The sequence below is a fragment of the Thamnophis elegans genome, chromosome 8 (assembly GCF_009769535.1).
Source record: "Thamnophis elegans isolate rThaEle1 chromosome 8, rThaEle1.pri, whole genome shotgun sequence".
Classification (NCBI taxonomy): domain Eukaryota; kingdom Metazoa; phylum Chordata; class Lepidosauria; order Squamata; family Colubridae; genus Thamnophis; species Thamnophis elegans.
The window spans coordinates 55,997,305-56,021,397 of NC_045548.1; the positions used below are offsets into that span (position 1 = coordinate 55,997,305).

A 24,093-nucleotide genomic window follows, 5' to 3' on the forward strand; every position below is an offset into this window, starting at 1 on the left:
GGTTGAAATTGCTCAAGGTCTTCCAGAGGTATGCTGGACCACACACACACACAAACACACACACACACACATTTATATATATAGATTTTAAGAAAATATATTGTTGTCCAGTGATGGTCCCTTTCCTCCTTGTCTGACAACTATGATGATCCCAGCATTTATCAACCACCTGTTAATAAAAATCATGTTCCTCTTTAATGATGGGATATTATTTCATGGATTGTTCCTGTGCATATATTTATAATTGGCTTTTTGACCAGAGTTGTTGGAAAAAAGTGATTCCTTTTCTGAAACCAAATAGACCAAAAGAACTAATTTTCTGTCAAAGTTGAAAACTGATGAACCATCCAAAGGGTTGGCAGCCAAATGAGATCTGGCAATTGTATCAAGATAATTAAAAAAAAAAAACATCCAAGGCACGGCATAACAATACTATAAAACAAACAAACATATAGCTGGCTGCCTTAATATTTTGGCCCTAACATAAGGGGGGAAAGCCAGGTTTTAACAGTTTCCAGAAGGCCAAGAACATGGGGGGGGGGGGGGGACTGGCAGTGTTTCATAGGACAGACAATGTGGCAGAGAAGGCATACGTCCTTGGTTGTAAAAAGTGGCACTGTTTGAGAGAAGGCATCTGGGGCATGCCCAGCTGTTGTATCTGGTACAACAGGTGGAAATCCCGGGAGCTAGATAGTCCCATGCCATATAGAGTTTAAAGATGATAAGCAACACTTCGGATTGTATCTGGAAGCGTACCGGAAGCCAATGCAGCAACTACAGTAGTAATGTTGCATGGTAATTTTTGGCGCCCCCAAAACTCTGTGCTCCACTGCATTCTGAACCAATTGAAGTTTCTGAGTGTGCTTCAAAGACATCCCCACATATTGAGTGCATTGGAACAATCCAATTAGGAAATGATTAAAGTATGAGTGACTGCGAGCCAGTCTGCCATTCCAGTCCAGGAGGCATGTGGCACATTAGACAAATCCACAAAAGAGCCTCCTGATCATGGCTGCCATCTGCTCTTCAAGCAGGTGATTGTACAGCAATTTTGTCTGGGGTTTATACTGCCCCATCGAGAATTAAAAATGATAACTTACCAATCCAGACTATTCAGAAATTCATACCCCACCCCCAGGGATGAAATCCAGCAGGTTCTGACAAGTTTTGGAGAACCAGTAGTGGAAATTTTGAGTAGTTCGGCAAACCGGGAGCAGAAATTTGGAGAACCGACAAATGCCACATCTGGCTGGCTCCAGAGTGGGGTGGGAAGGGAGATTTTGCAGTATCCTTCCCCTGCCACGCTCACCAAGGCACACCCACAAAGGCACACCATGCCCATCAAGCCACATCCACAGAACTGGTAGTAAAAAAATTGAATTTCACCACTGCCCCCCCTCCTAGTCTTGTCAGGATTAAGCTGCAATCTTTACTCCCCATAAAAACTGTATCTATATTGTGGAGAATATGACCAATTTGATTAAGCTTGTCCTGCTAAGCTTTCCCTGTATGAGATAGCAATTTAAGGGTTTTACTTCTAGACAAGGGAGACAGTTTGTCACAGATGCCCTGAGCACTCCTGAAATCATTTGTCAGGATTCAATGCCCTCATAGGTCAGGGTCTCAGATGGAGAAATCAGAATATTGAACAGGAGTCAGATCTTTGAAGATGAGCTCCATGATTTCATCCTTTCTGCTATTCTTCAAATTTAGTCTTGCTCTGCAATACATCTTTAGATTTTGGCATCAAAATAATCTCATGGACACTCTTACTGAACGCAAATCAGCCTTGTATCCTTGAAGAGCAACCATAGATGGCAAATTCTTATAATCAAGGCCAATTTCTGAATGTACAGATGTTCTTCTGCTCACCATCTGCAACCAAGTTTATTTGGCATCTTCTCTGAATTTTCCTATAGAAATGGGAACGGGATGGTTTTATATACTAAACTGCCAGGAAGAAAATTGGCCTGAGCAGCTATAATAAGTCAGTTTATTCTATTACTCATATATCATAATTTCAAGCCTTATATACTGCTACCATTCACATCACTTTCTCCAGGCAGCATAATGATTCCTGGAAGTTGCCAAGGTTTCCTACAAAAAAAAAACTGCTGATCAACATTGCCAGGAAACTACTGACCTCACCATTTCTAAAAGAGACTTCATCTAGCTTTCTACCACATTTCTTCCTCATATACGATTATCTAAAAAAGCCAGATCTCGTGCATGTAAGACTTTTCATGGACTGATCATGGACCTGTAGCTCTGTTGTATCACTCTGTGGTAGCTTCCAATTATATTAAAGATAAATCTGATTTTCTTCCATTTCTTCCTGTCCTAAGATGCCCCTGTACTTCTTACCACCCTACCAGCAGCACCATCCATATTGATGTGGGGAAAGTAATACTTTGAGATGGAGCACATTTGGGTTTTTGGCACAGAAGAGGCAGACTGGAATATTTATCTCACTGGAAGAGTTAAGCTGACCCAGCCAGAGCCTGGAAAATAGGAGTTAAGTGTTCACACACTGCTTCAACAGTTCTATATGCTCATTACACAACCAAATCCAAGCCTCTGACTCATTTGCATTGCAGCTTTAAAGGTAAAGGTTCTCCTCGCACATATGTGCTAGTCATTCCCAACTCTAGGGGGCAGTGCTCATCTCCGTTTCAAAGCCGAAGATCCAGCGCTGTCTGAAGACTTCTCCATGGTCATTTGGCTGGCATGACTAAATGTTGAAAGTGCAAGGAACGCTGTTACCTTCCCACCAAAGGTGGTCCCTACTTTTCTACTTGCATTTTTTACGTGCTTTCGAACTGCTAGGATAGCAGAAACTGGGACAAGTAATGGGAACTCACTCTGTTACACGGCACTAAGGATTTTTTATTGTCATCTCACAAATTTTTTATTTTCATTTTCATACACTCACATGTATACTGTAGATAGCCAACACCATACAGCATTAAACAATAATTGCATCAATTCCTCTTGTCAACAAGGCCCCAGAAAATAGAAACCCAATATAACTCTTCCGCTCTCCATACACCTCTTTCTTCCACCACTCACCAACTTTCTATCTTCCCTCCATCATCCCATTCTACCCTACTTCCCCTCCCCCTCTACCACTCCTCTCTCCACATCCACTCCCCCCCTTCCTTCTCACCTTTCCCTCCCACCCTCTCTCCCATCCCTCTCTGCCCATCTTTCTTCTTTCCCAGTCTTCTTTCCCAGTCCTCCGCTCCTTGGTGTATTTCCGCTACATATCAATATACTTGGCCTATCCTATTTTTAAAGAAAAATTAAAAAAGAACAGTATACATGTGAAGTCACCTTATATTGAGATCTAACACCTCTTGCCTGACCTAATATATTCCCTCCCCCCCCTCCCGCCCGAGCCCCCACCTCCTTCGCCCCCCCCTGACTTCCCAGAACCCATACACGGTATAGATTTTTAACAAACACGGTCTAAAATATATTGCAAAAAAAAAAAGAATAAGAAATTAACAACATCTCTACATTGAGCTTAGCTCCTTGTTGCTAAGCTATCTTTAAACAATTTAAATCATTCCTGATCTTAAGCATAGGCTATCCTTAGTGCCGAAATAGGCTATGGCTAAGGATTTGAACTGCTGAACTGTTGACCTTTCTGATCGACAAGCTCAGTGTCTTAGCCACTGAGCTACCGCATCCCTTTGCAGCTTTAGCACCTATGAATTCTTCAGATACTGAGAGGAAAAGTGCTGATATCGGAGGAGAATTGTTGGACAACTACCAAATGGAGACAGAGGCTTCCCAACTGAAGTCAGAATTGAAACTTCTGGATAAGGGAGGAGTAATTAATAGGGACGGGGTGTCCTCCCTGTCTGCTGTTTATTCTCAGGAGTAAACAGATACTCTTCCTCCTCAAACCCTCTCATCTGGAGGGAGATTTTTAGACTAAAGGAGATACTAATACAGGTGAAACTCAAAAAATTAGAATATCGTGCAAAAGTTCATTTATTTCAGTAAGCAACAGACCAGGTCTGTTTTTCTTTAGCCCAGGCAAGACGCTTCTGACATTGTTTGTTGTTCAGGAGCGGCTTGACAAGAGGAATGCGACATTTGAAGCCCACATCCAGGATCCGTCTGTGTGTGATGGCTCTTGATGCACTGACTCCAGCCTCAGTCCACTCCTTGTGAAAGTCCCCAATGCTTTTGAATGGCCTTTTCCTGACAATCCTCTCTAGGCTGCGGTCATCCCTGCTGCTTGTGCACCTTTTTGTTCCACACTTTTCCCTTCCACATAACTTTCTATTAATGTGCTTTGATATAGCACTTTGGGAACATCCAACTTCTTTTGCAATTACCTTTTGAGGCTTTTCCTCCTTATGGAGGGTGTCAGTGATGTTTTTTTGCACAACTGTCAGGTCAGCAGTCTTTCCCATAATTGCAATTCCTACTGAACCAGACTGAGAGACCATTGAAAGGCTCAGGAACCCCTTGCAGGTGTTATGGCTTAATTAGCTGATCAGAGTGGGACACTTTGAGCCTAGAATATTGCACCTTTTCACAATATTCTAATTTTCTGAGATTGTGGATTTGGGGTTTTCATGAGCTGTAAGCCATAATCATCACAATTATGACAAATCACGGCTTGAACTATCTTGCTTTGCATGTAATGAGTCTATCTCATATATTAGTTTCACCTTTTACGTTGCATTACTGAAATAAATGAATTTTTGCACGATATTCTAATTTTTCGAGTTTCACCTGTGCACCTTGGTAAGAAGAATGCTGAGACCGGGAGAAAAATGGCACATATAGATGTAAAATTATCTTTCTCATCTTTCCTATTACCTATTCCTTTAGCAAGTTATGATTATCACTTCGTTGTTTGTACCTTATGATTTATGGTAATTGTTTTTATATAGCATCTTATGAGTGTCATTCAGTGTTGTATCTTATGATTCATGATGATTGTACTATGATTATGATCATGATTTATCACTTGTTGATTGTATGTACTCTCAGAGCTTATGCACCAGAGACAAATTCCTGGTGTGTCCAATCACAAGAATTATATTCTAAAATATAAAAAAAATGAAAACGAGTCATATCATATGAAATATAATGCAATGATATAATTGAATTAGGGTTGTGGATTCATAATCTACCATTCACAATGCAGCGATAATATATTTGAAAGAATTTCATCTCTAATTAAATTACAACTCACAAGATGAAATTTTCCATCTATTCATTTCCAACCCCTTGGTAACAATGGTTATCTAGCATAACAATAACAGGTTTTCTGCCATTGTTTACCGAACAGTGATGAGATCCAGCTACTAATATCATTCTTAACTTTATGATTTCATTCACATAAAGCCAGAAATACATATAGTGGTTCATACTGTCCATGGACAGATCTCTGTGTAACTTCAGTTCTGCTATGGTGAATTTACGACATATAAAAATGAAAAAATAAACTCCCTTTTTATGACCCTGTAATCCCTTAATTATTTGGGGTAGCGTCAGGGGGACTAGATGGAGTGTTTACTGGCCGAATGCCCTTCCTGACATCACCCGCATTCGGAGCAGATATTGTTACAATATCAGAGTTCGAAGGGACCTTGGAGGTCTTCTAGTCCAACCCCCTGCCTAGGCAGGAAACCCTATGCCAGGAGAAAAGCCTTTTCTGCTATGGCTCCCATACTATGGAATGCTCTCCCATCAGAGGTGAGATCTGATCCCACACTCCTGGCCTTTTGGAAGAGCCTAAACATTTGGTTCTGCTGTTTGGCCTGGGACCCAAACAAGGAAACACTACATTGGGTATGGCTGGCCATCATCTTTGCTTTTTAATTTTAATTTTTTAATTCTATTTTAATAGTTTTTTACACTTTTTAATCATTATTATATTGTAAGCTGCCCAATGTCACGTTTTAGTGAGATGGATGGCATAGAAAGCCAATAAATAAATAAAATAAATAAATAGATCATTGTTGCAATAAACTATATTTTCCAAATTACTTACAATAATACAATACAATAGCAGAGTTGGAAGGGACCTTGGAGGTCTTCTAGTCCAACCCCCTGCCTAGGCAGGAAACCCTATACCGTTTCAGACAAATGGCTATCCAACAACTTTTTAAAGACTTCCAGTGTTGGGGCATTCACAACTTCTGGAGGCAAGCTGTTCCACTGATTAATTGTTCTAACTGTCAGGAAATTTCTCCTCAGTTCTAAGTTGCTTCTCTCCTTGATCAGTTTCCACCCATTGCTTCTTGTTCTACCCTCAGGTGCCTTGGAGAATAGTTTGACTCTCTCTTCTTTGTGGCAACCCCTGAAATATTGGAACACTGCTATCATGTCTCCCCTAGTCCTTCTTTTCATTGAACTAGACATACCCAGTTCCTGCAACCGTTCCTCATATGTTTTAGTTTCCAGTCCCCTAATCATCTTTGTTGCTCTTCTCTGCACTCTTTCTAGAGTCTCCACATCTTTTCTACATCGTGGTGACCAAAACTGAATGCAGTATTCCAAGTGTGGCCTTACCAAGGCATTATAAAGTGGTAATTAACACTTCACGTGATCTTGATTCTATCCCTCTGTTTATGTAGCCTAGAACAGTGTTGGCTTTTTGGAAGGTGCTGCACACTGCTGGCTCATATTTAAATGGTTGTCCACTAGGATTCCAAGATCCCTCTCACAGTTACTACTATTGAGCAAGGTACCACCTATACTGTACCTGTACATTTTTTTTCTTGCCTAAATGTAGAACCTTACTTTCCTAATATTGTTTCTTTGTGTCCTAGAAGAAAATTTCTGCTGCTACGTAGGTTTGAACTCTCAACCTGGTGAGTGGGAGGCATGTGTTTTCACCATTAGGCCACCATGCCAATCATATAAAAAAGAAAAAATAAATTTGCAAATATGTTTTGGATACTGCACATGCAAAGAAGCAGAAATAATGGTAGCCCTGTGGCATATATCTCTCTTGTCGTCCCCCCCGCATGTTATTCTCTTTATCAATGCCTGTTGAATACATATTTTCCCAAGCTTTTAAAACATACATGTTATTCAGCTGTGCTTATATTATTCTCATTGATTTCTTGCTCTTGTGATTTCTTTAAGAATAACAAGTGGCTCAGTGATATATTTTACTATTTTAATTTGATATGCCCTCAAAGCAGAGTTAGATTGGAAGCATGATAGAGTATAAATTCAAGAAGTAACTACCAATGAACTAGTAATTCTTGCTAACTACCGGTATGTTTAATCCCACAGAAACAGGATTCACGTAAGAAAACATATAGGACCATTGTTAATATATTAATGTTTTTGGCTCTTTAAATTGTTACAAAAATGAAAATGTGATACACAAACCACTAAAGGAATGCTTTTGACCTAAAACCTATTTCAAAGCTCCTTCAGAAAGACATGTAATTTTGATAACAGTGAACTGTTTTCTTCAGGCAGCTCAGCAATTCACAGGGCAAGGAGGAAACAAAACAGAGGTAATGTAGTAAGAAAACAGAAAAAAATAGGTTCATGTTTTTTCCACCAGCAGAACATTGCTCCTGAAAAAATATTTCTGAGAAAATATAGCTCTGAATAGAAAAATAGTTTCCACTCTTTCATGTAGATCAGTGATGGTGAACCTTTTCAGCATTGAGGGCTGAAAAGAGAGGGTGCGTGGGGGTGCGGCACCAAGTGCCAAAAAGGGAACCTTTTACGTGCGCTCGTATGGGCCACGACCAGGAAGAGGAGCTGCCCAGGGGGCTTGCAGGTGGCAGAAAATGAACTTCAGGTTTCTGGCGCACACATATGCGCCAGCCAGAAAGTCTTCCATTTACTGCCCCACATGTGCACATGCTGATCAGCTGGCCAGTCCACATGCTCACAACAGAAAATGGAAGATCAGCTCTTCCAGTTTCCAGCACTGCCACACACACAAAGGCCAGCTGATGGTCGTGTGCGTATGTACACCAGAAACCTCGGAAGAGAAACAGGGGACACCATGCATGCCAGGTGACATGACTCCGCATGCCACATCGGGCACATGTGCTATAGGTTCGCTATCACAGATGTAGATGAAGGGAATAAGTAGGATCAGGAATTATGTAGTTCTTAATCTCTCAAAAAACTACAGATTAGGAAATGTTTAAATTCATGAAGAATAATATTAATGCCATTTATTTTATTTACCCATTCATTAATTAAATATAAGGTAAATCAAATTTGGTTTTTGCTCAGTCAGCACCAATATTGTAGAATGAAGTTCCTTGCACCCAATTCAAGGGCAAAGTAGAGGTCTTGGCTGATTAAAAAAAATAAACCCCTGAATGTTCCTGTGTGTAAAAAACAAAAGAGCTCTCAAATTCCCCTGCAGGATTTAGCTCTTAATCATTTTCTGGTTGAGAAAAAACTTATGTAATATATGGACTAAGCATTTAGGAAGCACATATAAGCAAGATAGACATGAATGAATGAACAAATGAATGGACAGGCAATTTTGATGGTTACAGAAAATTCACCAAGGAGAACATAGAACAAAGCAGAAGAATGGCTGAATTGATGGATATAACAGAAAAACCAAAATCTGAATAGATTCCTCATATGCATAGAGATGCCGGTTTTCCCCACATTCACAATCTGAACTTCACAGTTACATGCATGGAAAATAAATCCTGTTCACTATTCAGTCTTGAAATCTGTGACTGAGAGACATCTTGTCCCTGCCCGAGCAATGTACTATCTAAATTTAGATAGGTTATGAGGTGGACGGACAAGTAAGAAAACAAGTAAGAAGATGGAAAGCAAACGTGGGCTGAGCTAAAAATAATAACCAAGGAATTGGATAACACCCTAATCATCAGCATAATCTCCTCCAAAACTAATTGCCAGAAAGTTTGTATTTATGACAGAAATAAATTTTCTTTCCTGTTATGCATCCAAAATAAAAAAGGAGCTGAATTAAGAGGTTTTACATAAAGTCTATGTAAACAAAATGCCCCAAAATGAATTTTCAGTTGATGGATACATAGTGATTCTTTCATTTTAGCATCCCACAAATATTTCCAAATAGTTCCAAATCTTCTATAGTTCATACTTAATAACAATTCACTCCATCAGGAAGAAAGAAAGAAAGAAAGAAAGGAGGGAGGGAGGGAGGGAGGAAAGAAGGGAGGGAGGGAGGGAGGGAAGGAAGAAGGAAGGAATGAAAGAAAGAAAGAAAGAAAGAAAGAAAGAAAGAAAGAAAGAAAGAGGGTGGGTGGGTGGGTGGGAGGTAGGGCAGGAGGGAAGGAAGAGAGGGAGGAAAGAAAGAATGAAGAAAGAAAGAAAGAAAGAAAGAAAGAAAGAAAGAAAGAAAGAAAGGCGGGCGGGAGGGAAGAAAGGAAGGAAGAAAGGAAGAACAAAAGGAAGAAATCCCAAACACTAGCTGGACAGAAAACAGAATAATTGCATAGGAATTATATATCCATGAAATGCTTGGAACTGGGAGATATTTCTGAACAAAAACCATGCCTAGATGATGTTTAGATAAACTCGGTTACTCCCATTTATACATATTTTGTTAATTATGATCCCAAACTATTTTCCTTGGGGGTAGCGAGAGTCTATGAACAACTCTTGTTTATGACTTACTTGTGCTTGCTTGCATAGTTTCAAAGGATGGAGGGTTTCTTGATAGAAAAGCTGATGATAATCCTGTAGGTCAAACCAAAAATATGCGCTGTTCTTCCATAGCTACAGATGGAAGAGATCGGAGGAAAGATATTACTACCAAGTTATTGCTTAGTGCAGTCTTGCTCAATTTGGCAACTTTAAGACGCATGACCTTCAACTCCCAGACTTCCCCACCCAGGGCTGCTGGGGAATTCTGGGAGTTGGAGTCCGCATGACTTAAAGTTGCCAAAGTTAAGAAACATTAGATTAGTGTCCTAACTTTCAAGAGTTCTTCTGGGCAAAAGAACACAGTGATGATTTCTCTCCTCCCCACCCCCGCAGTAAAATTTGGATAGAATCCTTGCCAATTATATTCTATCCATGGATGGGTCTGATATTTTAAGGCAGTAAATTTTGCTTTAGAAACACTTCACAAATGGTGCTGTGCGTAAAAGACCAGGAAGGAAGGCAAATTTCAGGGGAATGTTTGTTTCATTGCATAGTAGCATGTTGGCTTGGTAAAGCAAAAGAAGCTCAAATGCTGAATACCTAGGGCAGCATCATTAGAAGGTGGGAAAGCATTGAGAATTTGCTACTAGAACGAGTGCAGAATCATAAGAGAACATTAGTAATTTAATCTCTGACTTTTTTTGTGAAGATGGGAAATGAACATGGGTTTATACATAGGTTTGAAGGGGTAGCTAGAGGCAAGCTTCATTGGAGATCTCTTGTCTAATAACCATGCACAGTCTCTCACTGTCTCCTGATCTCCAAACTGGATCCGATAGAGTTAAACAAAGAACCCAAATCAGTCTTGGATGGGTTTTAAAGTAAATTCAGATGGTTGAGAGCAAAAGTGTAGGAGATCTGGTAGAATACCAAGGGACATTCAGTTCCTTGAGATCAATTATAAATCATATTTAATTCAGCACAGTTTGAGTAGTATTTTTGATCCTGGCAGAATGACAGCAATGTATACAGCAACTGAAATACATTATGTATATTTTAATGTACACTTTCCATATAGTAAGATAAAGGTTCCCCTCGCACATATGTGCTAGTCGTTCCCGACTCTAGGGGGCGGTGCTCATCTCCGTTTCAAAGCCGAACAGCCAGCGCTGTCCAAATAATAAACATACTTAATCGCTTTAAAAGTATATAATTTAATATTTAAGACCTTCGGTCCTCATGTATACAAACATATGGACTATGTTTGTATGCGAGAAATACATTCAGCTTTAATGAATTATGTTTCCAAATAAGCATACTCAGGATTAAAACATTGCAAATCTTTTACCTGTAAATGTCCCATAATTTTCAATAGGTGTCATTTGATAACACCTATAGATAAGAGAACCTATAAATAAGATAAGTATTACTGATATTTTCTAGATATTTTGTTGGAAATAAGATCCAGTGAAATAAATGGGGTGAAATCCAGTGAAATTACACTTTCAAGTAATTATGTTTAGAATTGAAATAGTATGGGCTCAACTTTAAAATAGACAGCAGTCCCAAACAGAAATTGCTAAAGAAACACTGATATTTCTTGAAGCATCTTTCATCTGAAGGCACAGCAGGGGTGGGTTCTGGCTTCTTCTACTGTCAATTTGCTCAGGGACATGTTTCGGGCGCGTGCTTCATCCATGCATTCACAGGTTAAAAAATGCTTCTGTGCATGCGCAGAAGCAAAAAACAAAATGGCGACGCCTGCAGCGTTGCCAATAGAACTGGTTCGGGGGTGTGGCCGGCCGAGTTACTACCTACTCAGCCAAACGGGTCCAAACCGGTAGAATCCACCTCTGAGGCACAGGCACATATTTATATCCATTTATGTATCTTGTTTTTTCAGTGACACATTTTTCTTCCATTTTTAGTGAAAATTGAATAGATATATTCACACTTAAGACAGAATTTACTACATTGATTTCAAGAAGAAAAGTGATTCCACATTATTAATAGCCACCTTTAATTCTAGGAATGTACAATGACCTGCTGCGAATAGAACTTTTTCTGAAATAGAGAATAGTTTTGTTTGGAAGAATTAAATATGCTAACTACAACAGATCATCCAGAGTCATTTGAAGCTGAGATGATACTAAACCAATGCAAGACAGCCCCACTTATTCAAATGTTTAAATTCTCACAATGGAAAACTAACACTGTACTACTAGACTAAAACCACTTCAGCCAGCATATTTATTAAAAATACTAATATTCAGATGTAATTAGCTTAAATGTGCAAAACTGTAGATTTTGAAATCAGTCTTCAATTTCAAGCTAAACTGCTGATTTTTGGCCAGTCACTCTTTTGATTTTTACAAGCCTTTTTTCCTCCTTAAAGGTGTGGGAAGACTCCAAGTTATCAAGGAAAATCCAACCAAGAAATCCACCAATAAGAAATTATTCTTACCCTACAGTCTGATTTTTCACAGAAGTCAGTGAAGACGTAGCCTGCTCTGTTCTCCAAGAAAAGAGATTGCAGCATTCTTTCCATTTTAAAACTTCCAAGTTCGGAAAAATCTGGGGAGATTTTACCCTGAATAACAGAGTAACAATTCATCAAGATAATGCAGTTTCATTGTGTCTTGGATGAAACTGTCTTTGTAACTGCTGTTATTTTTATTTGAGAGAGAGAGAAAACACAATCAGATATCTAATTTGCTTGCCTGTTTTTATTACAAATTCCTCCCCCCGACCCCCAGAGGTGGGCTGCTGGGGGTTCACAGCGGTTCGGGAGAACCTCTAGCTAAGATTCTGTGCAATTCGGAGAACCCTCAAATCCCACTCCTGGCTGGCCCCACCCACCCCTCCCTGCCCCTCCCAGAAGTCCCCACACGGCCAAGTGGAGACTCGGGGAGGGTGAAAAACGGGCCTACCGGAAGTTTGGGAAGGCCGAAAATGTGGTTGTTTCCAGCCTCCAGAGGACCTCCAGAACCTGGGGAGGCCGTTTTTGCCTTCCTGGAGGCTTGAGGAAAGCTTCCAGAGCACAGGGAGGGCAAAAACGTCCTCCTGCCATAGTGAAGGAGGCCACCTAGGCCACACCCATCATGGCCATGCCCACCTAGCAATGGGCAGAGAACCCCTTGCTAAAAATTTTGAAGCCCCCGACCCCCCTCAATTTCTTATATATGGTGTTAAATTTGTCTGCCTCCCACTTCCTTTCCCCGTTTTCTTCTTAATAACAGTTTTTCCCTTTTCAATGGCTACAAAACGCCATGTAGGTGATGGCAGTTTTTACATCCTACTGGTGCTTTGGTTATAGTTAGTTTATCTTTTTCACTTATTTGCAATAATTAATAATGAAGGGACTCTGGAAGTCTCTGTAATTTATCAGATTTGCTGTTTTGTTAAAAGGGACTTGTAGCAGCTGAGTCTCATTTAAAAATAAAAACAAAAACTGGCCTTGGGATTCATTTTGTGTAGCTTGTTCTTTAACCATTCTTGACATACGTCAAGTGGACATATCTTGATTGTGGTTTCAGCTGCAACAGTTAACTAACCATAGATAGTTAGGTGCATTTCTGGTATCTGCTGGTTCTTAATAGACCTGCTAAATTTTAATCAAATTTTCATCCCAGATTTGAGTCTGGTGACAGGTTCAGACCAGAGACATGGTACTAAATTTTAGATAGCAATATTCAATTTGAAGGCAATTTTTTTCAGCTTTTGGACACAAACATAGATGAATTGAGAAAAAAATCTGTCAGGAAAAGATTAATTCATCGAGAAAAGAAAGGATTAATGAATACACACGAATATGCTCCATTGCAATATTATTTCAGCATTGTTATGCCATTTTCATAAAAAGGCAAGAAATTTTGCAATTAGCTATTATATTAGCTGCACACCAATAAGAGGCACTACATATTTTTATATTGTTTTAATTCTTGATTGGAAGTTGCCCAGAATTTAGTATACAATGTGGCTATTATATATAAATGTTTCAAATCAATCAATAACTAGTTTCATTTTTATTGGTACTCTTCGGATATACAGTAGGTGTATTCCACACTACATGTTCGATATTTAATTCTTTAACGAGATTTGAACCTACAAGAAAAAAGAAGGTGCACCTGCATAGCTTCTATAAGTTTTGCATTTGTTTTTATTTGTTGCTGCCCCAAATATATGAACATATTAGTTTTCATATGCCCTTTTGAAACTGTAAACTCTTGACGTTCATGAGTTTTCCCAGAAGAATGGCTATTCAGTTCTCCATCACCTAAAATAGTTCTCCTTTAGACATCCACAATTTAAAAAAACCCCAAACATTCCACCTCTTCACAGAGAAGAGACTTAATGCCACAGTTCTTGGTACTCAAATGGTACTCACAGGGATCATTTCTGCATAGGTGTATTTTCGATCTAGTTGTGGTTTCAGGTAATCCATTCTATCACTAAGTGTCATATGAGACATAGTGCTGCACGCTGTTGTTGGCCTACACAAATGAAAAACAAATAGGCACAAAAGGACCTTGAGGGTAATCAGAGAAATTAAATCATGGTGGGTGTTGTTGATTCTGCACCTAAATAATCAGTACCATCACTTTTAACTGCTTCAAGGTAATAAGAAAATATATTAAGATTTAGTTCCTTTTTTTGTTCTTAAACCTTTTATATGCATTCTCTTTGTGATGAGACCTTGTGTCTCATGAATGAAGAAACTATTCTATTTTTAATGGATAGAAAATAACACCAGCATCTGCCTATGCATGGATTTTTGCAAGTTCCGAGTACTGGGAAATAATAATGTATATGCATTAGTAGTGGAGCAGCTTATCCAATAGTAGGAAGGTGTCGTGAATTCATAATTCCATTTTACAATCTTTTCTTGCAACAGTCGCTGTTAAACAAATTTAATGCAATCATTAAGCAAATCCATTATTTCCTATGGAGTGTTTTTGCTGAAAACCAGAAGCAAATGCCAGTTTTCAGCAAAACCAACATAAATTGCAATTGCATAACTGCAGGACATGGCAAAAGGCCATAAATACAGGCTGGATGCTCAGCAGTTAAGTGACTCTGGAAGGGGGGTGGCTGTTGGAACTTTGGAACCAGATCATGAGTACTTTTTGTGGGAAGGCTCTATTGTAACTACAAACAATCGCAAAGCTATTAGTTACTATATATGCTGAAGACTACCTGTATTATCTAGGACTTCTTTTGGCCTGAGAAGGTCACGGGGTTAGGTGTTCCCTGCTACTTGTTCTTTGGACCACTGTACATTCTGGCTCTTGTGGGGAGCAGGTAGACAGGTAACTGCTAGAATCTAGGATATGGGTGTCAAACTCGAAGCGTCACGTTGCCGTCACATGATTTTTCATGACATTCTTATCCTTCGCAGAGCTGGGGTGGGCATGGCCTGTATATGATGCATCCGGCCCATGGGTCACCAGTTTGACACCTCTGATCTAGGAGATGATGAATACTTTTCTGTGGAAGAGGATGTACTAGCAGTCTTCTGTAGAGCTAGGTCCCATATTTTTCGGACTATAAGACATACCAGAGTATAAGACGCACCAAGATTTTGAAGAGATAAATTAAAAACAATTTTTTTGCACTCTGCAGGCCTCCCAAACCCCCTGCATGCCTCACTTTTTGTGAAAAATGGGGCATGCCGAGAGTTTGAGAGGCCTGCAAAGGGGCTGGGGGGGTCAAAAACAAGCAAAAAATGCCCCATTTTTCACAAAAACAGGCCTGTTGTTTTGCAAAAAAAAACAGGGCATGCATAGGCTTTGAGAAGCTTGTAGAGTGCTCCTGGGGCTGGGGGGGGCACAAATGCGCAAAAAATAGCCCGTTTGTTGCTCATTTTTGCCCTCCCCAGCTCCCAGGAATACTTTGCAGGCCTCCTACACCCTCTGCACCTCCATTTTTGCGAAGGTGGCGGGGGTTCAGGAGGCCAAAAATGCAGTATTCAGTGTATAAGATGCACACAGATTTTCACCCTCTTTTTTTGGGGGGAAAGGTGTGTCTTATACGCCAAAAAATATGGTATATTCCCTCTGAGGAAGCCATTTCTGGATCCAACTGATTTAGGTTACTATAATTTGATCTCCAACCTCTCCTTTATGGGGAAGGTTGTTGAGACAGTGGTGATGGACTAAAACTGCAGCATCCTGAAAGAAGCAAATTATTTGACCTCCTACCAGAAAGGGTTCAAGCCTTGGTATGGGACAGAGGTAGCAGTGGTTATCTTCAACTCCTGGAAGCAGACAGAGTTATCCTGCAATATTGCCTTCTGAACCTTGTGACACCACAGTTCCTGACAACCTGTCCCATGTCCCATGACCTTGTTAAGCATGCTGCCCCATCAAAGCAATTGCTTGGTCTGGCTAAGGATGAAGTACTCCAGCAGCAGCTTTGGGAGAGGGATCTTCAAGTCTTAATGGACAAGCAGTTACATAAATATGAGGTAGCACTTTGCAACGGCAGCCAAAAAAGCAAATGCTATCCTAAGTTGCATTAACATAGGGATACAATCAAGAAGTTGTGAATGCCCCAACACTGGAAGTCTTTAAGAAGATGTTGGATAGCTATTTGTCTGAAACAGTATAGGGTTTCCTGCCTAGGCAGGGGGTTGGACTAGAAGACTTCCAAGGTCCCTTCCAACTCTGCTATTGTATTATTATAAGATCAAGTGAGGTACTAATACCACTCTATAAAGCCTTAGTAAGACCACACATAGAATGTCAGTTGGTCTTACCTGAACTGCAGGTCTCTAAGTTCCCGTGGAAGGAGTCATTGATGGGATATTCTCACACCCCATTTGCCTTGAGACTGAGGTTAAGTTGAGGCCACTGCCTCACTTACTGGCCTCCAGTTTAATCAAAGGTCAACGGTATAAGAGGAATCTGGTAGGAATGGTAAGGAACAGCAAACGGAACACAAGATCAACAACCAAACCAGTCAAGAACCGAACCGACCTAATACAAGAACGCTCAGGTACTTCCAGCATCAGCACTCAATTGGGATGGGAAGTGACTCCTCCCACGGGAACCTAGAGACCTGCAGTTCAGGTAAGACCAACTGACAGTCTCCTAGGTGATCCCGTGGCAGGAGTCATTGATGGACATACCAACGCTCGATGTCCCAGGGAGGGAATCGGAAGCCTGAGCCTCCCAAGGTGCTAACACTCTCTGCAGAACCCGCCTACCAAATGAAGCCTCCGCAGAAGCGTAAGTGTCCACCCGGTAATGTCTGATGAAAAGTGAAGGGGAAGCCCAGGCTGCCGCCCAGCAAATATCCTCTATGGGTACCTGGGTTGACCAGGCTGCCGACATGACCACGCTCCTGGTGGAGTGGGCCGTAATTCCAGCTGGCACCATAAGACTACGAGCCTCATACGCTCTAGTAATAGCCAAACTGATCCATCTACCAATGGTATCTGAGGATACTCTAGCCCCAAGGGTGGAAGGCTGGAAGAAGACAAACAACACCTCTGACCTCCGGAGGGGAGAGGTACGTTAAAGGTAGATGCGCAACACCCTCCTCACATCTAGTCGATGCCAGGAGCATTCCCTCTCCCTGGATGGTGCTGGACAGAAATCTGTCAGGACTATCTTCTGTGCCCTGTGGAAAGGGGAATTGACCTTGGGTAAGAATGAAGGGTCCAGTCTGAGGACCACCCTGTTCTCATGGAATGTGCACAGATGGAGGACAGTGCATTGATCTCAGAAATGCGCTTGGCGGATGTGATGGCCACCAAGAACACTACCTTCAGGGTGAGGAACTGCAGACTCATCGTCCTTAATGGCTCAAAGGGAGCCCCCACCAGCGCCTGCAGGACCATTGAAAGATCCCAAGTGGGGAAACGATGAATCACAGGGGGCATAGGTTTGGCCGCCCTCCGGAGAAACCTTTTAATGATCGGATCCTGTGCTAGGGAACAGGAACCCAACCCTCCAAGAACCATTGTTAATGCTGCAACCTGCCTTTCGAGGGTGTTATGGGAAAGCCCCTTGTCCAGCCCATCCTGCAGGAACTCCAGTACCTGAGGTATCGAGGCTTGCGCTGGATCTACCTGCACAGAATGGCACCAGGACACAAAAGCAATCCAAGTGGTGTTGTAGATGTGGGTAGAGGATTTTCTTCTGGAGGCCTCGATGGTCGTAATGACTCTGGCTGAAAACTGAGCCGCCCTCAAGTATTCCCTCTTAAGTGCCAAACAGTCAACTGGAGCCACTGAGGCTCCAAAAGGTGCAGGGTCCCCTGGTGTAGAGCCACCCCCCCGGGGAATCCTCCAGTGGGGGGAAACAGGCAGATCTATCAGTTCCGGGATGCAAGGCTGACAGAGCCAATAAGAAGCTACTACAATAACCTCTGCCCCCTCTGCTGCCAACTTCCTGAGGACCCAGGGAATGAGGGGAAGAGGGGGAAAGGCATACAGGAGGTCCTCCGGCCAACGACACCACAGGACGTCCACATCCTCCGCACCCCGAGCTGGGTACTGGGAGATGAACCTCTGGACCTACGCATTGGCTGGCATGGCGAACAGATCCATAACTGGCCTGCCGAACCTCTGGCAAATCCTGTTGAAGACCTCGGGAAGCAGTTGCCATTCTTCATGGTCCACTGTCGCTCGGCTGAGCCAGTCGGCTTGCAGGTTTTCCATCCCCGAGATATGCTCCGCCCTCAGTGACAGGAGATGATGTTCCGCCCAATTCCTCAATTTCGCAGCCTTGTTCCGAAGGGCCTTTGAGTGGATGCCCCCCTGCTTGTTGACATGTGGTTTCGCAGCATTGTTGTCTGTCAGCACCAGCAGATGCTTCCCCTCGAACTTCACCTTGAAATGACGGAGGGTAGGTGGATCGCCCTGAGCTCCAGCCAGTTGATGTTTTGATGCAAGTCGGAGGCTGACCAACGTCCCTGGGTCAGCTGGGAGTCAAGATGTGCCCCCCAACCAAAGAGACTCACGTCGGTCGTCAACACAAACCTGTCTGGCTCTCCAAATAGAGCCCCTTTGTTCATGGCAGGAGACGTCCACCAGTGCAGATAGCCGGACTTGGGGCAGAACGGGAATCTGGAATGTCGCATTGCTGGCACCGTCCCTCTGGAACGGAAGCAGCAGCCATTGCAGCTCTCTGGAGTGAAGTCGAGACCACAGGACAATCGCTATGCAGGAGATGCACTTCCCCAGCAGATGCGAGAGCAACACTACGGGGACAGAATGTGCCCTACGGATCTGCTGGACCAGTTGGCAGATACTGTCCCTACAATCTTGTGAGAAGTACACCCTACTCTCCACCGTGTCAATGACCGCTCCCAGGTGTTGCAAGCGTGTAGAGGGCTCTAAATGGCTCTTCTTGAAATTTACGGAGAAGCCCAAGGACTGCAAGGTCCTAATGGTGAACTAAAGGTCCTTCTTCGCAGTCCCAGGACTGCGCCCCTGAACTAGGACATCATCTAAATAAATTTGAGTTCAAATCAGGACAGGCTTGAGGTAACCCGCGACCACCATCAACACCTTAGTGAAGGTCCTGGGGGCCAAAGCCAGACCAAAGGGAAGGGCCCTGTTCTGATAATGGACCCCCCCATATGAAAATCTAAGGAACCTCCTATGGTCCGGTGCAATCAGGATATGGAGATAGGCTTCTGTAAGATAAATGGAGGCCAGGAATCCCCAACCCTGATCCCTTCGAGGATAGACTTCAAGGAAGCCATTTTAAACCTCCGGTAAACCAGCCTGGAGTTAAGCAACTTTAGATCAAGGATGGCTCTCCAGCCCCCTGAATTCTTTGGAACTACAAAAAGCTTGGAATAGAAACCAGAACCTCTCTGGTCCTCTGGAACCAGTTCGATGGCCTGAATGTCCAGCAGGTGCTGGATGGCCGTGCACATAAGCTCAAGCTTCACCGGGTTCTGAGAGGAGGAGGAGATCCAGAAATGAGAAGGGGGTGAGAACTAAACTCCAAATGCAACCCACAATGAACAGTGTGGAGGACCCATTCATCAGAAGTGATGAGGTCCCAGTGATCCACAAAGTGAGTGAGGAGACTGCCAATAGGAAGATCCGAGCCCGATCATTTATTCCTGCTGTAGGAACGGTCACCCACCCCTCGAAAGGGCTGCTTGTTGGGCTGCTGGTATCGATTCCTATCTCTATAATATTGCCTATCCCCTTGGCGAGGGTACCTAGGGGGAGGGTACCTCTGTTGCTACTGGTAGCCCTGCTCTGGAGGCTGATATGCAGGCCTCCTCTGGTAGGGCATCGACCTTTGTTCTGCCCGCTTGGAAGAAGAAGGAAGGATCTTACGCTTGTTCCTGTCCTCCACCAGCAGCGGGTCCAGGGATGCTCCAAATAGCTTATTGCTGGAATACTCTGCTGCCGCTAAGGTCCACTTGGACCAGGCCTCCCCCTGCCAACTATGGAGCCAAAGCAGTCTCCTGGATGCCACCGACGTGGTGAGTGCTTTGGACGTGTACTTGACCACATCAAGTGTGGCATCCGCTGAGAACTGGGCAGCAGTAGTGAGCTTTGTGATGTCCTGCAAGAGACATACCTCCAAAGCCGGAACCCTCTCCTGCATCTGGGTCAGCCAGAGAAGGGTAGACCTTCTTTGCCTTGATTGCCCACATGGCTGCCTGGAAGTTCTTGCGCAGAGTCAGTTCAGCTCTCATATCTTCCACCTTAAGGTTGTTGGCGATGTCGCCAGCCACCAGAGAGGAGGACGCCAAAGCCGCCACAGGTGGGTCCACTGTCAGAATCTGTAAAGCCTGAGAGAAACTAGGATCAAAGTTATAAAACTGGTGATAGTTGCCGCCTGGGGTAGGAAAGGCCCTGGGCTTCGCCCACTGGGACTTGAGAACATCCATGAACATAGGGGGAGTAGGGATCTTCTCCTTTTCTACTGGGGGCTTGTGGAATTGCCCCTTTTTTGTGCCTGGAACCAGGGTAGACAGAGTGCTCCCAGCAGCAGGAGCCACCTCCAAATCCGCAATGGCCTTACTCTTGCGCAGAAGGGAACCAAATTGGGAGGGGGGGAAATAAATCAGTGAACACGAAAGCCTCTGGAACAGGTTCTTCATCATCAGAAAAACCAACCTCCTTCTTACCCCCTTCATCTAACACTGAGAATATCCCATCAATGACTCCTCCTACCGGATCACCTAGGAGACTACTGCATCCAGTTTTGGTTACCACACTATTAAAAAAAAAGTTGAGACTCTAGAAAAATTGCAGAAAAGACCAACCAGGAGACTAAAACAAATGAAGAACGGTTACAGGAACTGGGCATGGCTAGTCTAGGAGAAGGACCAGGGGAGACTGCCAGCAGTGTTCCAATATTTGAGGGGTTGCCACTGAGAAGAACGGGTCAAGCTATTCTCCCAAGAACCTGAAGGCCAGATGAATAATGGATGGAAACTGATCAAGGAGTGATTCAACCTAGAAAAAAGGAGAAATTTTCTGACAGTGAGAATAATCAACCAATGGAACAGCTTGCCTTCAGAAGTTGTGGGAGCTTCATCACTGGAGGTTTTCAAGAAGAGATTGGACTGCTACTTGTCAGAAATGGTGTAGGGTCTCCGGCCTGAGCAGGGGTTGGACTAGAAGACCTCCAAGGTCCCTTCCAATTCTGTTAATCTGTACATAGAAGAATGCCCTCCTTCTCTTAGCAGGTAGTAGGATACATTTCAGTACTTACCTTCTCCTAATATCTTCTAACCTAATTAAGTCATGAGGATCTTCCTGAACAGCAGTTTGACCTTGAGGTAGAATTGCAGATAACAGCCTGAGAGATCTTTGGGGACAGATATCCGTCACCGCTCCTTTTGAAAAAGTCGGGGTTAATCCCGTTTCTCCTCTCTAATAAAAGGGATGGAAAGGAGTGAAAGCATCTGAGAAATAATTCTTGCTTCTTCATGTCTATTTTTATTTGATATCTACTGTACATCAATGATGGCTAACCTTTTTCTAAAGGTGTACCAAAACTGTGTGCATGCACGCTATCGCACGTGTGCATGTGCCCACCCACTTGCACAAGCAACCCCTGACCTGTGCATGCATGAGCACCCCCCCCACTGCCCATGGGTGAGCAACCCCCACGTGGGGGGGACTTTTCGCCTCCTCAGACTCCGGAGGCTTTCCTGAAGCTTGGGCAGGGCGAAAACGGCCTCCCACAGCCCTCCGGAGGCCTCCAGGGGGGCAGGAGGGGCCATTTTCACCCTCCCTAGGCCTCAGGAAAGCCTCTGGAGCCTGGGGAGGGTGAAAAACAGGCCCAATGGGCCAATTGAAATTTCATACTTCCGGCTGATCCATTGATTGTTTTTCACCCTCTCTAGGCTCCGGAGGCTTTCCTGAAGCCTGGGGAGGCTGAAAAATCACCCAACAGCCCAATCGGAAGTTCAGAAACATATTTAAAAAGTAATTTTAGTGTTATTCCAAAATTTAAAAAAATGTGTTTTTCCAGCTCAGGTGAATTTACATTTTAAAAAGTGTAGGTTGGACTAAAACAACAGAAGCGGTGGGATTCAATTTTTTTTTACTACCGGTTCTGTGGGCATGGTGTAGCTTGGTGGCCCATGGCTTGGTGGCTGTGTCAGGGGAAGGATACTGAAAAATTCCTTCTCCACACCAGGGGAAGCTTACTGCAAAATTCCATTTCCTCCCGATCAGTTGGGACTCAGGAAGCAAAGAATAGATGGGGACGGGACAAGTCAGAGACGGTATTTACCAGTTCTCCGAACTACTCAAAATTTCCACTACCAGTTCTACAGAACTGGCCAGAAGCTGCTGAATATCATCTCTGAAGCCCGTGTTCAAGAATAATCTATGTTCAAGAGCCACAGTGTCGCAGTGGTTAAAATGCAGCACAGCAAGCTACTTCTGCTGACTGCCAGCTGACTGCAATTTGGCAGATCGAATCTCGCCAGGCTCAAGGGTGACTCAGCCTTCCATCTATCCATGGTTGGTAAAATGAGGACCCAGATTGTTGAGGGTAATATGCTGACTCTGAAAACCACTTAGAGAGGGCTGTAAAGCACTGTGAAGCTATATATAAGTCTAAGTGCTATTGCTATGCCATGCAGTTTCAAGGAGTACCATTGGGGTCAATCACTGTAACTCTGACTATTCTACAGATTCATTGATCCGGGAACAAAATTGTAGGAGAGAGTGCAATGCAGGTTGCCTTGAATTCCTTGAGGAAAGTCAAAGTATAACACTAAAGATATGCAAGCCTGCATAGCTATGGTCAAGACAGAGATGTGGCTTTTCCATCTGCAGAAGCAGTTTGCCTTGAAATGCCAACTATATGAAATTACAGACAAGGGCTCTCTCGCTCTCTCCCCTTTAAGATTTATTTGAAGTCCTTTAGATGCTTTTTGTTACTCTCTAATAGAAGCAAAAAAAACCCCACCTATATACAGGTAGTCCTCAAATTACAACCACAATTGAGCCAAAAATTTATGTTGCTAGGTGAAACATTTGTTAAGCAAGTTCTGCCCCATTTTATGACCTTTCTTGCCACAGTTGTTAAATGAATCATTGCAGTTCTTAAGTTAGTAATATGGTTGTTAAGTGAATCTGGCTTCCCCATTGACTTTGCTTTTCAGAAGGTCAGAAAAACTGATAACGTGATCCCGTCATAAGTATGAACCAGTTGGCAAGCATCTGAATTTTGGTCACATGGCTTGGGGGAAATACTGCAATGGTCACAAGGCTGAAAAATGTATTGTATTGTATTGTATTGTATTTGTCTTGTATGCCGCCCACTCCCGAAGGACTCCGGGCGGCTCACAATAGACAAGGGAAGGGGGAAGACTAGACAAAGACAACACTTTAAAAACAAAACCGCAACATTCATAATTTCCGCGGGGCTGGATGTTTCACAGCCCCCCCCCGGCCTGCTGGAGCAGCCAGGACTTGGTGGCTTTGCGGAAAGCCGGGAGGGTCGTAAGGGTCCGGATCTCGACAGGGAGATCATTCCAGAGGGCTGGAGCTGCAACAGAGAAGGCTCTCCCCCGGGGGGGTCGCCAGCCGACATTGGCTGGCGGATGGAATCCGGAGGAGACCTAACCTGTGAGATCTGATCGGTCTATGGGATGTAATCGGCAGGAGGTGGTCTCTCAGGTAAAATGGTCATAAAAATGGTCAAATAGTGATGCCTAGTGGTCATCCATATTTTTGCAGTCTAGATATGGGTACAGGTAGTCCTTGACTTATGACCAATCACCTAGCAACCGTTTAAAGTTGAAAGAGATTCAGAGTTCTGATGGCTATCTCCTCCCCCATAGTCACATGACTTCATTTTGGGCACTAAGTAACTGGCTTGAACTTACAGCAGTTCCCTCAGTCACGTGACCACACAGTTTATGTCTTTTTTTTTTCAGGATTACTTCCAGGTTCTGGCAAAAAAAATACCCCATAGAGAACAATGGGTTCACTTAATGACTCTGGCGTTCTGTTACCAACCATCACAACAAAGGCTATAAAATCAG

At 43.1% G+C, this 24,093-nt stretch overlaps 1 protein-coding gene across 2 annotated transcripts in view; it reads right to left on the bottom strand.

Annotated features, from left to right (window-relative positions):
• Positions 1–24,093, bottom strand: part of RGS22 (regulator of G protein signaling 22) — a 105,051-nt gene that overhangs the window by 50,798 nt on the left and 30,160 nt on the right. For both annotated transcript variants that reach the window (XM_032222981.1, XM_032222983.1), the window contains 4 exons: positions 21,300–21,460; positions 13,991–14,096; positions 12,068–12,193; positions 9,634–9,735 (listed from right to left, as the gene is read on the bottom strand). In XM_032222981.1, the coding sequence (XP_032078872.1) occupies positions 9,634–9,735; positions 12,068–12,193; positions 13,991–14,096; positions 21,300–21,460 (495 nt within the window). The remainder of the gene's footprint in view (positions 1–9,633; positions 9,736–12,067; positions 12,194–13,990; positions 14,097–21,299; positions 21,461–24,093) is intronic.